General features: G+C 31.9%; 1 protein-coding gene across 2 annotated transcripts; it reads left to right on the top strand.

Moving 5' to 3' along the window:
- Positions 1–647: 647 nt before the first annotated feature.
- Positions 648–18,263, top strand: LOC143064091 (neuronal acetylcholine receptor subunit alpha-10-like). 2 transcript variants are annotated; one of them, XM_076236643.1, is made up of 9 exons: positions 648–763; positions 6,228–6,370; positions 11,048–11,148; positions 11,849–11,985; positions 13,146–13,190; positions 13,809–13,918; positions 15,981–16,525; positions 17,007–17,200; positions 17,610–18,263. In XM_076236643.1, exons 3-9 carry the CDS (start codon positions 11,076–11,078, stop codon positions 18,189–18,191), a joined length of 1,686 nt encoding a protein of 561 aa, XP_076092758.1. In that variant the 5' UTR covers positions 648–763; positions 6,228–6,370; positions 11,048–11,075; the 3' UTR covers positions 18,192–18,263. The 2 variants fall into 2 exon arrangements, with proteins under 2 accessions (XP_076092758.1, XP_076092759.1); XM_076236644.1 differs by lacking the exons at positions 648–763; positions 6,228–6,370 and adding an exon at positions 6,379–6,503.
- Positions 18,264–19,132: the final 869 nt, after the last annotated feature.

Raw genomic sequence — 19,132 nt, 5'->3', positions numbered from 1 at the left:
TGAAGGCATGCATTTACAGTACACATTTTTTGGCATCGAGCTTAATGTCTAAAGGCATACATGTACTGCACACATTTTTTGACATCGAGCTTAATGTCTGAAGGCTGCATTTACTGCACACATTTCTGGCATCGAGCTTAATGTCTGAAGGCATACATTTACTGCACACATTTCTGGCATCAAGCTTATAATCTGAAGGCATGCATTCACTGCTAAAAGCGCTAGCATTTGAATTGATTCTACATTTGTTAGGACTAATAATGGAAGTACTATATTGTCAATGTAAATTACTTCAATGAACTGACAAAGAAGATGTTTTGAAAATTAAAACAAACGTCTATGAGAGAGCAACCGATGAACATATTTTTACCATCTGAGATGACCATATATGATTATAGTTTTTGCAATGAAACTTCAAAGAACCTTCAAGGAAAAGAACCATTACTATCGTTCGAGGGCCCAGCCTGTATAGTCAGTCAATGTCGTTAAAAACTACCATCATCATCATTTTATCTAAACAAATGAAACAATTTCAATTATAAGTAAACGAACTTGATAATTACACAATCGTTATTAACTATCATATTTTTATATTTTCATTTAGCGATTGATTTTTCGTCAACATCCAAATGTGTCTTGACCTTATCTTTGCAAACCGATATATCAATTAGTGTCGGCATTTCATATGATATATATTGGGAATTGTCTTGACCTTTACACATATAAAGATAGACATGGAGCACTAGGTTATATGCCAAAGGAGGTAAGACACATTACAATTAATATACGGTTTACGCACTATAAGTTTTATTTTGAACGTTATCTAGTCTTAAAGAATATACCAATTGCAATATACATTTCTAGTATTCAATTTGATGTTAAAAAGACTGTTTTAGTTTAGTAGTAATAGAACATACAACAATATAAGAAGATGTGGTATGATTGCCAATTAGACAACTCTCCACAAGTGACAAAATGACACAGACTTTAACAACTGGAGGTTACCGTACAGCATTCGACAATGAGCAAAGCCAATACCGCATACCATAAGTGTGCTAATTGTTTTATATGAAAGACGTGTTTAAAAACATATACTGTTTATATTTTTGTGTGTGCATTTACTGTAAGTTTAAATACGATTATTATATATCATCACATCAACTCTAAATGTGTATGAGAACACAGTCAAGTTCAACTGGGAATTAGGCAATCTAAATACATTTGTGCAATAGCAATTCTTATTTGATACAAGACAATACTGAATTGCTAGCAGGAAAAGAATAACAAATAACAGAACTCAAATTTCTGTTCTGTCTCAGCAAAGTATTGTTTAATGACATATTACCATTAAATACAACATGTCTCTTTTCCTAACGAATCCTAAACTGAACGTAATCATCAGCTTAGATCGATTTTTCTTCAAATCTCTATAGCCATGGTATCTCCAGTAATTTACAGTTTTAACTAATGTCTTGTCAGAACGTCTATCAAAGATATCACTGGGGGACGTTTAATTTTACAGCATAAGGAAGTTCAAATACAAGTGCAAATATTTTTTTATTTCCATCGCCTGATGTATCATTACTTCACTCTAAGAACGTGCACGTTGACTTCTATTTTTAATTTAATCAAATATGAAAAAAAAAAAATATATTTCATCATCAGAAAATACACCCACACAAAGGAGAGGGAGAGCGAGAGAGAGGTCGAAGGCATATATGTTTATGGAATATACAAAATCAGAAAAATGTCAATGAATAAACTTGATATTACACCAATATTCATGTGACAACTGATCACCGCAACGTCAAACACCTGACATCTCCGCAAAAAATGCAATCACGTAAGGATAAACAAAAGCATACAACAACAAATAAAAGAATGACATGGTATAGCCACATACTATGGTTATTGAATAAGTTAAACTAAGATTTTGCGAGGCTTTCTTCTGATTTAGATGGAGAGTTGTCGCATTGACACTCATACCACATCTTCTTATATCTGGTAGCTGTTGTTTTTATATCTCTTGTGTATGTCACAATCAAGCAACCCATTTTTTTTGTATCCTGTAACTTAACATTGTCCATGTTTTCCCTCCCAAACATTGAATATGTTTTGGAATGACATCGACATGAGTAAAACGCGGACCGCGAAGAGGACCACAAATACAATGATTTGAATGAAACCACTATCTCTCAACAGAAGCAGGATATCAGATGACTTTGTCTATATATGTATACAGTTTGTTGTACATTTATGCTTCTTACTTCTGGAAAGTTTCCGCCAATTAAGTGACCATATCTGTTCTTTGGTTAAAGTTTTTTTAAATAAATGTCATTTCCGAGAAGAAAAACAAATACTGTGCAAATGATAACAAACAGAATGCCATTTGTATTTCGCACTTATTTGTCAAACGCTAATTGTCAAATTCCTGAATACAAGCCTTGAAAATAATAAAAATGAACAGTACTTCTAAATCAAATGAATGTCGAAACACTGTTATATTTATTTTACTTGATACAAGACATACCCAGAAGCCGCCAATTAGACGCCGCCTGAAGCAATGAAACATACTAGTCAATTAGCTAAACAGAGTTTTTGACATTAATTTCTGTCTTTTAAGAGCAGAATTGCTGTAATAAAGATCCCTCTCAACAAAAGATCGAGCCTTAAAAGCAATGTTATACTAAAATTGTCTCTGGTGATATTGATTATTTCCAAACTAATGTTATTTAGCAGTTGTGTGTTACTATGACAGTTTGACATTCGTATGGATACAACAAATTTTAAACATTGATTATAACAACAAATTGTCGAAGGTTGATCTTTTACGCTACGTCTTTTGATGAAAACCATACTTGTATTTGTCATTAAATCTTTTATATTGCATACATTTTGTTTTCCGATTGAGTATGTGAGATTGAGATACAACTCGTGGAAACATACAAACAAATTGCTAGATTCTCAATGATTCTGTCATTGGCGTGCACATCACATTTTGTTTTGTTCATGTTCAGCAGTTTACATCGACATAATTGTGTGCCTTTGTAGCCTGACTTTAACAGCACAAGAATTAAATTTACGAGAGTGCTCTTTTCTCTTGTAAACTTTTAGATATATTTAAAAAGGTGCGACCAAACCGTCCAGTTGTATACTAAACGCATAGGAAACAGATAAATAACTAGATTTCATTATTCAGAAAAAAATCCATAAATGTAACATTTTTATGGTACAATATTCAACTTCATAAGGGCAGTTAATATTTCCGGAACATTTACGTTTGTCCCATGAGAGCACATTTCTGGTACAAAGAGCTAAAACATTAGGCTGTACAAATACTCGCACTCAAACAAAGTCTGGCAAATTCAAGATCAATATCAAACGAAAAAGTAATTTAAACACATTGAAGTTTTCCCCAACGTGTTCCAGATATCATCATGAATATTTCTACAAAATACAATGTATTTCTAGTTTTTATTCCGTATCATTTATCAGCAATATGATGGGGAATGATTAGAATTTTAAAACACATTTTAGTCTGTGTTCAAGAAGGTTGACTGCAAAGAACAATTTGTTATCAAAAGCAATTATATATGTAAATATTCAATTTGATGCATGATTGTATATGCTGCATGTAGTTGTCTGTAATTTGTCGTCTGGTAAAATCAAATACGTTGAGAAAGAAATGCGACGTCAACTCGGCGGTATACTTAGATGGCATCGGGAGGGACACCAAGTCGACGGCAGCTGTAGAAGGACAGAAACTTATTCAAACATGAAAAAAATGATATAGAATTACGCAAATATAAAATATGTTATGACTAACAACTTGAATGATACTTATTTAGTACAATCATAGCTATAAATTTACACCCAGGCGGGAACCCATACAAGCCCCATGTCACGTCAGGTGGTCGGAATGATATGGAGTTACAAAAAATGTATGAGCCTGGGTGCGTTCGTTTATCAGTAGTATATGATAAACAGATTTGATACGTATTCTTTTCTATATCAACACGGGTATTATCCTTCGACCCATATCAGCCCTCGACTAACATCTTGGGCTAATGTTGGGGTCTCAGGGTGATATATATGGACACGGACTGATATGAAAAAGGCCCTCTAATCTTCTGCATGTATATATTGAATGTATTAATCGGATGCTGTTTAATTGCATTGATTAAAAAAAAAGTTATTTAAAACCTAGGCAATATAGTAGGTTATTAGTACAATATTGTTAAATCTGGAGAAAGTAAAAAAGAATTAAAAATTTTACTTTTCCAAATGTCCTACAAGGTTACTGGCTGAATTTGAAAATATCTAAGCTAGCGGTCAGATTATGACTGAAATAAAACGTGAAATAACAAGGATGTTATTCTAAAACTTTCATTCAATGCCGTGTTATTTTTGTAATTTATTACCAAGTGTATTATGGTGGAAGGTCAGTTTGAAGATTTGTTATTCAGTCAATAGTTCAAAACATTATAAAAAAACTACTTAACGTGTCTGCACATGTGTTTCAGATGTTTCAATAAAACTTTTAATTTTAATATATCTATAAGGTAAACTATCCATTTGTTAGAAAACGAAGATATAACACATTTAAACACTATAGAAGTGATTAGATATTGAAAATAGTTACGACAAGTTTAACATTTATTTGATCTTTGTTAGTTATTACGTACCTCATTTTGAATAATTCATGAAAAAAATCAGTACTATTTTAATATACGTGGAAGACTGCAATGGCTGCAAAACACTTTTTTTGTATCTTACTTTAGTTATCTTTTCATTTCACTTATCAATAACAATTTATGAACGCTTGCAACAACTGTAAGACTTTCGTAAACATATGCATGGGTGGCCAGGTGCAAAGCAACATTTTTAACTGCATCTATCATTTATAATTCTCCGTTTTTCATTGATAGTCTAAATATATCTTCTTTAATTCGGTAGACTCATTTTGCTTTATCTACCTTTTCAATTTATATATAATTTGTCCTCAAGTGCATGCATGAAATATTTGCTACTGAATCAATCGTCATTTAACCATATATTTGTTTGGCTTTATAACTCGATATTGTTTATTGATTTTAGTACTCGTAATTTACAACTTACTGTCGTTTAATTTTCAGTCAATTCATTTCCGTTGCAAAAAAAGAAATTAATTCCAAAATGCATCATGGAATCTTCTTTGATTAGACCACACCAAACTGCTGATTAATTCCTGATATTTATCTCCGGGTTTTATGTGCTAGAGAAGAAAGAACATGAAGGAATATCGAATATATTTTTGCCTGATTAGGGTTATTTTGGACTTTATATGAAAGAAAGTATATTTTAAACATTTGGAAATGTGGATATCCATAAATCAAGATGACCCTTATTATTTGATTATCTGAACAAATAATGAATCGAATTTAAAAAAAAAATAAGGGAACAACAGGTTGACCAATGAATATGGAATCAGATGCAGAAATTACCCAGTTGAGGAAATTAGGGGTTGCCGGGAAGGGAGGAAAACTACGAGTGTCGCCCTCATATGGTGTCTTAAGTATGGTGTATTTGCGATGGTGTTTAAGGTCATTACGTTACCATCGTTGTGTCAGGAAAAAATAAGGTGGTCATAATTATGTTGGATCTTGTCATTTTATTCTTTCCCCGGTTTTGATATCATTTTAACAAAATACCGAGGTATATAATTGTTCTTAGCCTTAATATCTCATTATTTATATTTTAAATTTTGACTTGTACTCTACGTCTATAGATACTCCTTATAATTCAAAATCATCGTTAGAATATATTGTTACAATTAGAGAAACCTCTCATGAACTTATAAGTTAGGAAGAAAATTTGTACTAGTAAAGATCGTCTATCGTGCTGTGTGGAGACCAGATACAGTATGACTTAAAGAATGACAGAAAAAATAAAATGTAAATTGGACATTACTTTTAAATAAAAAAAAAAAACGCAAATTCAAGGATGTTGAAAATATTTTTTAATATTGTCGGGAAAAGTGTTTCGGGATTCTCGATCTAAAGTTAGATTATTTGAGAAACCAGATTGTGCGTACTTCATTTTGTATCATTTAAAACTTGTCTAGCCTTTTTTCAAGTTTTCTTTACGATGAACGCCTTATAGATCTTTTTAACTATTTGGTTGTCATTGCACACATAATCAATCTCAAACTAAATGATGTACCTGATTAGACTGCTTTATAATTACAGGAAGCTGCGATTGATTAAACATCGAATCATTCAAGTCAGCTTGATAATGGGAACATGATACAGATGAGATAGATTAAACGGAATATTGAAATTTCTACGTTTGATTACATCTATATGTATACCAGCAGATGTTAGAATAGATGGTTTGTATTTTAATATTGTTGATAAATATTCATCTTGTCAGATATTATGGATGTGAATATGAAAATATGTAGCTGTTATTTACTATATTTATCGTGATTACGGAGAGGTCAGGAACCACTATCGTCGTCGGAGGTATGTTTTCTTTTATTTCATTTAATTGATGTAGTATAAATTCTTGTTCTGTTCTACAAGACACCCATACTAAACCAGTTTCAATTAAGTATATCATTAATTTCTTGTTTTCCGTCTCTTCATACGACGTGTTCATAATTACAAAAATAGTTGTTACATGCTTGTGTTTTATATTTAATTAAGTTATGTGCATCTTTTAGAAGAAGAATTTAGAGAAATTAAACGATGATAAAGATTTGCCACACGAATCGATTGGACAAAAATGTCAAATAATCCATCGAATCAGATAATTAAAGACAGTGGGTGTTTAATGTTCAGACTGCAATTATTTTTTAAACACTCTGGACAATGGTATTGATGCAATTGTCTTAAAAACTAAATTAAACGCCCTTTGAGGTCCAATTTTTAAAACCAAATTCATAAAAACATTTAGAAACACAAAATACAATAAAAAAGACTTGAAATAAAAGCCACTTTTCCTGAGATAATTCGTTTGAAACAGTATAACATAGCAAAACAATACTGTCTGTAAAGAACCGGTACATCAGCATTTCATATCTATAAAACTCTGTACCTTGCAGATTTGTATTCCCTTGACCGAATTTTTTCATTCTAAGATATTTTCATTAATATATGTGCTGGTAAAGACATTTTGTTTACAAAACAATCTAAACGATATTTTTTCAAAGTACAAATAATCTCAAGGATCTTTCACAAATATTCGAATTCCACAGAGTATAATTTATAAAAGAGATTTATCATTCTTGATATACACTACAGTATACTTCACTATTGCATATGAACACCTGTGTACGATATTTATTATATTGAGACTTAAAAAATATTTCAAGATTACACTAGAATCCTTCAAAAGTAAGCCTGGTGTTATGAAGATATAACTGCAATATTAATAAAAGGTTATCCCTATCAATTAACAGTCTTTATTGTTTGTTGTTTATTCAGAACAGGATTTAATTATTATGTTTTTTATTAATGAAATGCACATTTATACTACGAGGGATTGAAGGCATATATACACAATACTGTGACAATACAAATATATACAAAATGCAAACAAATCATAACACCTTACACATTTATTTACACTAGTGATCGTTAATTTGTCATGATTTCATTATTGTATTTTTACAACACTAACATATCAATATTGTTTTGTTTATATTTTTTCGACTACGTCAATTGTAACATATGGTATATGTATTGATAACATCTGATAGTATGCTAAATTTTATAACAAAGCAACAACATAGTTTTAATGGATGAAGGTTAATTCTTTTTAAAATAACTATCAGAAAACACATTTGCTACAGTATCATCGCACAGTGAATACTTAAAGCATCTGTTTAATAGCAGACATTTATTTTGATTAATATGATTCTTGTTTGATTCTAAAGATAAATCCCTGAATGCACCGTTGTTTGTATGATTTTGATTTTGTTGTTGATGTTTTGTAATTTAGAAATTCCAAAAAGGTTGGTTTTACTCATAGGAATGTATAAAAAAGATACAAGATTTTGAAGAAATTCATTTGTATCAGTATTGACGTTTTATTTGTATTATTTTGTAAGATTACCAAAGTGTCCATCTATTATAAGAATTTCTTCGTAAAAATAACATTGACATAACGTTGGCGACTTGCATTGAGCCTTTTCTGTATAAACCTCATATTTACATTTCATCTTTCTCATTTTCTATAGAACTCACTTAGGTCTAACATTTGCACAGTCGTAGGAATTGACAACATTATGCTGCATCAAATATCTGATTGATTTAGTAACCAACAGTAAATATATTCCTTTGGTTACATGAAGATGCCTTGATTTATCCAAGAATATTTTATAATATATCAAGAAGCTATCTTCCTATTCATCAAGAAAACACTCGGCTCAAGCTAAATAAAAAGTAAATCATAAAAATACCGAACTCCGAGTAAAATTCAAACGGAAAGTCCCTTAATAAATGCTAAAATCAAAAGCTCAAACACTTCAAACTGTAAAATTCCTGACTTTTTGATGTAGAAAATGGTGGATAAACCCTTTTGTATAGCTAGCTAAACCTCTCACTTGTATGACAGTCGCTTAAAATTCGGTATTGTTAAACTTTGATCCTGCAACTTCCTGTCACAGGCACACATTTTCTTCGGGTCTATTTGCATTTGCATTCGATATTCCTTTTTGTATTCGGAATTCTCTAAAACAGAAGACTGTCGCAAATATCAATACATAGTTCTTAAACACGAAGACGAATCGAACTGGGTATAAATTGTTATGAATAAGTATAAATTATATATTTTATACAATAGCATTAAAATTAAGGCAAACACTCCTTTATTAGAAGTTTGGCGCTTATTCTGTTGGGAGATTAAATTAAGCAGGTCTACGATATTGTATATAATTACTCTTTTAAGCAGATGCTCCCTTGTCATCTACATTTTACATAAACTTGTGCAAATGTATACCTCAGTTTTATACATCAATGGAAGAAAAGATATACATTAGTTTAAGTGTAGCATGCGGATTTTGTCTTCTATGACATTTTCTATTCATTAAAAAAAAAGAAGCTTTATCTGAAATCATATGCCTTACAATGTGACAATCTGAGTCCTCAAGAAGGCATCTTCTTCCTGGACACCAGGGTTTGAAGTTTTAGATTTTTCTAGAAAACCCTCTAGCGCTTGTTAATTTGATAATGTGCAAATCGTTTTTGTACATTTTGAAATAAATTATATGTGTATAGTATGCCGCAGGTGACGTTTGCATTGAGTGTGACAAATTACCGTCCACCCTTCCGTCTTTTCGTTTTTTTTGTTCGTCCCATTTTCGTTTGTTTGACATATTTGAAGCTTGGGTTTGTGCATTTGTTTCCTCAAACACATCATGTTTTATTTCATATAAAGTTACTGTTTGAATTTCTTTGTTCATTACTTTAATGTATACCAAACAAATGAATAGATATGAATATAATTCAGGAGATTACCATTTTCACTAGGTTAAGCTAATTTATAACTACACACATTTATTAAAAGTTCATAAACTAATGTTTCATATTTAGCGCCGTGCTTATTGAATTAATCATTTATTTGTCCTGCTTTGTACCACGCGTTTTGGTGTTTATATTGTTATATTTCTAATTGAATTAATTCATGCAACTCTCCCTCCCCCATTAAACTAGGACGTTAGCTCAGTTATGTGATGGTTCTTGTTTCTTAATAGGCTATTCAAGCGCCAACAATATTTTTTTCTTCTCATTATTTATATGAACTTCTCAACTATATATGGTAAACTGGGTTTGATTGGAGAAAAAAGTAGATACGTTATTTTTTTTTTATCAATTTGTGCGTTAGTGTGTTAGTCTTAGAAAATATTTGTTCTACAAACCGGAAAGATGTTTATAGGGAGGAGTCAGCAAGTACCACATCTTCCACGTGCATCATGTTTAAATGATACGGTTTTATGCATTCATTGTTAACATGTTCCAAAGCATAGAACATAAAAGATCAATGCTCATATAAGTGTTCAATGTCTAGAAACATAATGGAAATCATAAGAATCTTATAACCAAAATCGAAATAATATCGGAATTTGTACTTTTAGATACAAATAATATCGTTATGGTTAGGGATGGCTTGCAATGCAAAATTTTAACCAAAACATTTTATGTCAAAAGTGCCTTTTATAACAATGCATACAACTCTGACTGAGTAACATTTTGATTATACGAATTTATGTAAAATGATTGTAAAGCCTTTACTAAGTGTATAATTAAACACTATTTCATATTTGAATACCAATTCTGTGTGTGAAAGAAATTCAGGAGTTTTTGAACATTACAGTATTGATTCTATGTGAATCTACAACATGATGAATGGAACACCCGAAACACACTACCAATATTTGATACTTTTTCCACTTAACTTTTTAAAAATATATAGAATGAAATTCAAAACAGTGTGGCTGTGGCCATTGATTGACACATTAAATTCATCCATTGACTGAGACAATTTAGGTGAACGTTTGTATGTAACGACCACTGCTCACTATGTACTTTTTAAAGACACTTAAACTATGGGGTCACCAAAGGTTCTCAACACCTTAATAAAGTAATTCGAAAAACTAATCAGAAATAACACGATGTTTTGATTTATATCAATTATATAAATCAAAACATAAAGGTTATTCCTGATTAATTTTTTGAATTATTTTATAATTAAAGGCGTAAAGAAACCTTTGGTGACCCCACAGTTTAAATGTCTATCGTAGGTACGTCGTGAACGGTGGTCGTTACAGACAAACGTTCATGTAAATTGTCCCAGTCAATGGATGATTTTAATGTGTCAATCAATGGCCACAGCCACACTGTTTTGAATTTCATTCTATGATGTATTACTGATAGTAAGATTGATTGTCACATCTGCTTTATATCACCATACTTAATGTTTCAGAACAAATTCGAACAAACACTTCGTCATTGATATGAATTATTACTAATATGTTGATATGTTAATATTTTATTTTTAATTTTAGTTCTGAATGAGTGACGCGCACCTGAAACATGCATGATGCTTACAAATGCTCATTAGTACACGTGCTTTGTCTTCTTGGCTTTCATCTACGTAACACAGACGGTAAGTAATTATATATATATACATCCTTGGTAAAATATATATTGTGTTATTAATCTGGTAGAAATGGAAAATAGTAGAAATAAAATTGCAGACACTTCTCTTACTTTAATTAATAAAAAGAGTGTAATCCGCATTCATTTTTTAATGAACTGACGTACAACAAAAACGTGTCGTAAATGTATCATCCATGAACAGCAATTTGTATAATGTTAAATTTCGTTTGAAAACGATTCGATAATTCATCGACACTATCATCGAATAATCATTTTACTAGTAACAATATGAATGAATGCCTACATCAGTTATAAATTCATATATGAATAACCAACTTCAACATTTAGATTTTTTATATATCATAGCGTTCACTTGTTTGTCAAATACATTTTGTACTACAAGCTCTCAATAGTCAATACACAGAATAATCTTAAAGTACTGATTATGTTAACCAGAGATGCCTCTGTAAACTGAATAAAGATTTGGTTTTACCCTCAGACTCACTGATTGATGAAGTATGTTAACCAATTGACAAGTGATCACTCAGGAGTAATATATCAGGATGGATGTTTGTGTCTACTTTACTATCTCTGTTATGCATGGTTTTATGTAAAGAATATTTAGATTTTTGTCCAAGTACTTTTTCAATGTGATCTTCCTGTGTATCTATACCGACTACACTTTCAAAAATAATTATCTCAACCAGGTGATCGAGTTCCAGACGAACAGTTGTTATTCCAAGACTTGATGGTTGGGTATGAGAAGTCGGTTCGTCCAGTAGTCAACTCTTCGTCTGTCTTAACTGTAACAATAGGTTTAAAGCTCAACCAAATTGTAGACCTGGTAAGATGATATGTATACTAATATATGTACCTTATTTAATTTTGGAATATGAAAAATATGTCAACGATGAAATACAATTAAGAATAAAACGTAAATACAACATTATGCTGTTATATGCAATATTGAAACTCTTGTAATCTACCACACAATTCCCCTTGAAGTTATCCGTAGATGTTCTTGAAAGTTCCATTAGTTGAAGGTCCGTTTTGACCAGTCGTAAGTCTTTCGTTGTTTCCGGTCTTAATAGTTGTCAAAGGTACCAGGCTTATTACTTGATACGCAAGACGCACATTTCGTCTACACAATACTCATCAGTGGCTCTCAGATCGAAATACTAATAGTTAGAAAGCCAAACAAGTATAAAGTTGAAGAGCATTGATGACAAAAATACAAATACAGCTAAGGTAATCTATTCCTGGGATAAGAAAAAAACCCTAAGTACTTCGAATGCCTTTTTAACACTTTTAGTGACATGATAAATATCTGCATACCAAAATCTGTCTATTGTTCGACTCAGTCGGACACACGTAATTGAAAAATATCAAAATAATGAATCATTTATTTAATAGTTATCCTAGGTACCTGACTTATAATTTAATACACCAGACGCGTGTTTCGTCTACACAAGACTCATCAGTGACGCTCAGATCAAAATACTAGTTAGTTAAAAGCCACATAATTATAAAGTTGAAGATAATTAAGGACCCAAAATTCCAAAACGTTTTGCCAAATACAGCTAAGGTAATATATGCCTGGGATAAGGAAACCTTAGTATTTCGAATAATTCATACTTTGCAAACAGTTTATTTATAAAAATGACAATATAACTGATATTCATGTCAACACCGAAATGCTGACTACTGGCCCGGCTGGTGTATACGAAACGTCCACCAGCAGTGGCATCATCTAAAAAAAATATATGTTGATGCCAAAACTGATAAAATATATATGTATTGTTTTTGTTCTATTTATTAGAGGTTACCGTATTTGATTTTTGTTTACACCTTTACACCTTGTTTAAAAAAATCCATTTCCATTATCGTTTTAAGGACTATCATACTTCTATAGCTGTGAATCACTATTTAGTCTATTTTAAATAAACTGTATTTAACGAATATTCCCAATGAAACTGTAAGACATTTTGTATATATTATTTGTAGGATGAAAGATATCAAGTCTTAACAACGAATGTGTTCATTGATCAGGTAAAATTATCAGCTTGTCAAATTTTATTAAAAAAGATAAGAAAAACAAACGAGAAGTGATTATCGCGCTTTAGATGTCGAATGTACAGTAAAACTTCATTGTATATTGGAACTATGATATCCGACAAAATGTAATCAAATTAATTCGTCAAATAACAAAAATACTGAACTCCAATAAAAACTCAGAACGGAAAGTCACTTATCGAATGTCTAAATTAAAAACTAAAACACATATATCGAATGCAGAACAACTGTCGTAATCCTGACTTGGTACAGGCATCCTTAATTAAAATAAAGGTGGGTTAACCCTGGTTTATAGCTAGCTAAATATCTTACTTGTATGACAGTTGCATACGATTAAGTCACATTAAGTCATTATTTTAAAGCTAAGTTATCTTAGAAAACACATTTTATATATTAATACTGGACAAGGATTTGGAATTATATAGCAGTTGGTGCAATTATGACAGGGGATGCTTATCCTGTCTATACAGGCCGGGTTTCCATTCGACTGAAGTTCATGTTTTTTTTATATGTTAACAGATGAACATACATGTTACCATAAATATAAATACTAGTCGATGTGATAACAAAAAGTATTACCTCAATTATTTGCAGGAATGGAGAGATGAACATTTAATGTGGGAGCCTAATCAGTATAACAATGTAAAGTCGTTACGAATACCAACTAAACAAGTTTGGTTACCAGACACGTTTATATATAACAAGTAAGTGAAACTTACTTTATATAGATACACAAAGTACATTTAAAAAATGATATAAATTGCTTGTCCTCACATGTTAACACTTATTATTTTATACTTATACAAGTATCAGTATGTAATACCTACAGTATTTCATACACACAACACTGAAGGTCTCTGCGTCTTAAATAACACAAAGTGACATGACAGAAAACGAGAGCGAGGATTCCAATGAGTTAACCAAAAATCATTTATTTCCACTGACAACACTGGGCAAAATTAAAAAAAAAATATCCAAAAAGACAAGTTACCATTACAAAACATTCGACAAAGAAATGAAGAATAGATTGGACAGCTAAAAACCTTCCGTAAATCAGTAACATCTAAATAATCGTAATTCTTGATTTGACTTTTTAACTTTTTTGATACGAGCGTGACTGATGCGTCTTTTGTATAGATGAAACGCGCTTCTAGTGTACAACAGTATAATCCTGATATCTTTGATAAGTTTGGGTTATTTACATTGAATCGTCAACAAAAAAAGATACCGAGATAAGTAGTAAATTACTCAGTTTTGCTATTTTTAAGTCTCCCAAACAAAGTTTGGAGACTTATTGTTTTTGGTCAGTTCTTATTGTTTTTATTATTCCTCTTCTTCTTCCGCCACTTTAAAAATGAACTTGTCCGCAGCGGTTCTCCTAAACGGCTTGTCAGATTTACTTAGGATTTTACAATATGTTAGACTAACCTGTCTAGGTGAGCCATCAATGTTTCGTTTGTGCATTGGGGTCTATTAAGGGGTATGTTGGGGGGGGGGGGGTAGAAAGGAGGGAGGGGTTTACTATAGAACCCTATGGGATTTTATTTTCTAAAATTTTCAAATGAATATAACTTGAAAACTGTAAGTGATAGATACATGCAGTCTTCAGAAATGATTATAGGACAATAACACAAATCACTTGAAATATAGGGGGAGTCCCTGGGGGTCATCCCCACCCCCTTTAATTTGAGAATATGCTTTTATCTTGTAAACGGTCCAGATCCCCACCCCTAAACCATATATATTCTTGAATGGGACGATAAAACAAATCAAATGAAATTAAAGGGAAGTCCCCGGGGGTCATCCCCACCCCATTCAATTTGAGAATGTGCTATTATCTTGTAAACAGTCCAGATCCCCACCCCTAAACCATATATATTCTTGTAGGTGACAATAAAACAAATCAAATGAAATAAAAGTGATGTCCCTAGGGGCTCTTGTTTGAAAACTTGTAAACGGTCAACATCCCCACCCCTAAACCATATCTATTCTTGTATGGGACAATAAAACTAATCAAATGAAATTAAATGGAAGTTCCTGGGGGTCACCCCCACCCCGTTCAATTTGAGAATGTACTATTATCTTGTAAACGGTCCAGATCCCCACCCCTAAACCATATATATTCTTGTAGGGGACAATGAAACAAATGAAATGAAATAAAAGTGATGTCCCTAGGGGCTCACTCCACCCCCTCTTGTTTGAAAACTTGTAAACGGTCAACATCCCCACCCCTAAACCATATCTATTCTTGTATGGGACAATAAAGCTAATCAAATGAAATTAAAGGGAAGTTCCTGGGGGTTTCCCCCACCCCGTTCAATTTGAGAATGTGCTATTATCTTGTAAATGGTCCAGATCCCCACCCCTAAACGATATTTATTCTTGTAGGGGACAATAAAACAAATGAAATGAAATAAAAGGGAAGTCTCGAGGGGGTCACCCCACCCCCTCTTGTTTGAAAACTTGTAAACGGTCAACATCCCCACCCCTAAACCACATATATTCTTGTATGGGACAATAAAACAAATCAAATGAAATGTAGGTAAAGTCTCTGGGGGTTACCACCACCCCTCCTGTTTGAATACTTGTAAACGGTGGAGATCCCCACCCGTAAGCCATATATATTCTTGTATTGGACAAAAAATCAAATCAAATGAACATGGGACCATATAAATGGCGAGTTATGGGAGCTTTGTTTGGGAGACTTCGTAACAGCATCCTGTTACAATTACTTCTTGTTAAATATGCTACTATTATGTATTGTAGCGCTGATGACGGATCCACTGGATTTATGCAGGGAACATACATACTAGTGACATATGATGGGACAGTTTTATGGCCAGTGCCAGTTAAACTAAAAAGTTCCTGTAAAGTTGATATAACATATTTCCCTTTTGATGACCAAGAATGTATACTACGTTTTGGGTCATGGATTTATAGCGGAAAGTGGATGGACTACCAGTCTACAAGTAATGCAACTCCAATAGACCTGACCTCTTATGTCAACAACAGTGAATGGGACCTGTTATCGGTAACACTCCGTAAAAATATCCGGCGACACTCCTGTTGTCCTGATCCCCATCCTGACCTTACCTACATTTTACATATCAGACGTAAAACATTTTACTACATATTCAATATAATAGTTCCATGTGTTATGCTATCAATCCTGACTTTATTGACATTTTGGCTGCCACCTACTTCCGGTGAAAAGATCACACTTGGGCTCTCTGTTTTCCTAGCTTTTTCAATGTTTATGCTTCTAATAGCCGAGGAAGTACCTGCAACATCTGAAGCTGTACCACTCATAGGTTTGTACGAGTGTAGTTTTAATTCTTCATTAATACACAAGTAAGTAAGTTTTATTCAATGTCGGCATAGCTATACAAAGTATCAAAGAAAATATGAGCTTTGGTGAGAATTTTAACCGACTATCATGTGAAAAAAACCAGAGCATTAATTTTGATGTTCAATTTTTGAACCTCCAATGTCAATGCCCACGCGCAAAACATTTCTAAAATTTTTAAAATCTTTCAATAAATAAATGCACTAAAAATAGACTCCGAATTTTATAGAAACGTCTTATTGAAGATCCGTTGATAGCCTTGAGATGTTTTTGGCGTTTTTTGTCATTTTACTGTCTCTTTGACATTGAACAGCGGCATACTACTGTTGCCTTTATTTCTCGTTCTATTCCCATTTTTATTAGATTTTAACTAGATTCTATGTAAGATATCTTCTCAGTATAACTTATGCATTTTTTAACTTAATTATCACACTTTATCATTCCAGGGATATACCTTTGTGTTGTTATGACAATGACCTCTTTATCAGTAATAATGGCAGTTATGGTTATCAATCTTTACAATCGTGGAATAAAAACTAAACGAGCACCTATGTGGTTAAGAATATTTGCATTAAGATGGATGTCAAAACCACTATTCCTGAAACATGATCTGTATAAGATTGCCAGTACCATATCTCTTGTAAGATTTTGTTTTATACAATGAACAACTTTCAATTACACACACAATGCATCTATAACTGTATAGTTTACTTAATAATCTGATTCTTAAGTTGTCATCGTCTGTCAGATTTTAGTAACAATAAATGAGTAAACAGTCCAATAAATGTATAAATAAAACACAGAAATCTGAAAAATATTCAAAAAAAGATAATTATTAATTAACTTAAGTAATTTTAAATTTTACTTATATCACTTCTGTGGATGAAATTGAAACTTCAGATTATCAATGATTAGAACTATACATAAATAGTTGATTATGTCTAATATTTGCCTCATTATGTGTAAGTTTATGCTAACAAGAATTTGTAAATGTAAATTTACATTTATAAATTGTCTGCATCCTATTCATACAAGTTTTGTTTTTACAGGAAGAAGAAAAAGATGGTCTATATCTCTGTAAAAAACACAAAATTCAAAACCAAAAACCTTCAAGATGGAAATCAGTATCAGACGAAAATCAAATGATGGTTCAGTCATCGTCTTCCGTTAGATTTAGGAATAGAGGCAAGTCAGAAACTGCATCAAATGAGGCAGACGTTGAATTAGAAGAAACAATCTGGCTTAAGAATGATGAAATTCACGAACATTCCAGTCAATTGAGAGAAACAGATTACACCACAAATCGGTCAATAAACAATAATAAAAAAGAATCAAAATTTATTGAATCAAATACGCAAATAAAGGAGGTTGCTATAAGACCAGATGCTGAGGTAGAACTTAATCTTAACGCTATTCAGTGCAAAACCCGCAACGAATTAGTGAAAAGAAAATTCATTGTAGCAGAATGGCAGAGGATAGCCACAGTCGTAGATAGGGTATTATTTTGGTTCTATTTCCTTGGGACGCTAGCATCATATCTTATAATACTCGTTTTTGTTCCAAACTCAAAATATTCAGAATGGAGTGATGCCATAGATGATGTGAACGATATTGATATCGACACAAAGTGATCGACAGTTAAATCATACGTTGTATACGTAAACGATGAAAGAAACCAATTAAAGACAATTAAAGAATTTAAATTCCTTATGTATTGTAATATTCAAATGCATTGGTAAAGATTTGTGTTATACGTCATTAGCTACCTAACGAAATATTTTAAGACATCTTGTGGACTGTATATTGATATCAACAAACATAACTATATCAATATGTCAAGTTAAAAGTAACCATGATTATAGAAAAGTCACAAACAATAAGAAATAAGAAAGGGAAAAACCAAAACAAATTCCTTACAGAAAAGGCCCCATACAAAACGATATGAAAATTGACAGTAATCACAATCATATGGCAGATTTTAAACCTATTTAATGAACATGAAGTTAGCCTCATTTGTTAAAACCTCAATAAAGGGAAAATAAATGCAAAGTCGGGAAATTGGTCAAAACAAGGTTGCTTATTAGTTGATGATTAATAACTTTGGTAGTTTCTGTTATTTCTTGACAACAAAATTATCTATTTTTGTAGTATGTCGTATCGCCGATGTTTACTTCCAAAAATGTATCTAATAATTCTTAAATGTGTAACCCAACTTGAAGTATTCGCTTATGATTATATAGTGTCTTCTGGTTTTTGCTGAAGAACATTGGTGTGGGTTATTTTTAACACTTAGTCTTATTTATTTCAATTATATTTGTCGATCAATTCAAAAAATCAAACAAGAACAAAGATAAGAGGTTGGCCATTCCCTAACGGCTTGGCAATGTAAGAACACAGTGAATGGACATTTTAAATTTCATTCTTTTTTTTTTGGTAAAGTTTACTTTATGCATTCGATATAAACAATTGAGTGTGAAATGACAAACCTTCATCAGGAACTAAAATATACCTTTTAAAGTGAATAATTCCTTACAAAAAAATATTTTTTCAACAAAGGCCACAGAAAGTTCCA

This window comes from Mytilus galloprovincialis, chromosome 2 (assembly GCF_965363235.1).
Source record: "Mytilus galloprovincialis chromosome 2, xbMytGall1.hap1.1, whole genome shotgun sequence".
In the NCBI taxonomy this organism is placed as follows: domain Eukaryota; kingdom Metazoa; phylum Mollusca; class Bivalvia; order Mytilida; family Mytilidae; genus Mytilus; species Mytilus galloprovincialis.
This window is presented reverse-complemented; position numbering and strand designations above follow the sequence as displayed.

Excerpts from the sequence above, each read along its gene's own strand:
- LOC143064091 (XM_076236643.1), top strand. The coding sequence starts at position 11,076 with ATGCATGATGCTTACAAATGCTCATTAGTACACGTGCTTTGTCTTCTT. Across the intron at positions 13,919-15,980 it reads GACACGTTTATATATAACAA|CGCTGATGACGGATCCACTG; the intron begins GTAAGTGAAACT and ends TATGTATTGTAG. Across the intron at positions 17,201-17,609 it reads TTGCCAGTACCATATCTCTT|GAAGAAGAAAAAGATGGTCT; the intron begins GTAAGATTTTGT and ends TTGTTTTTACAG.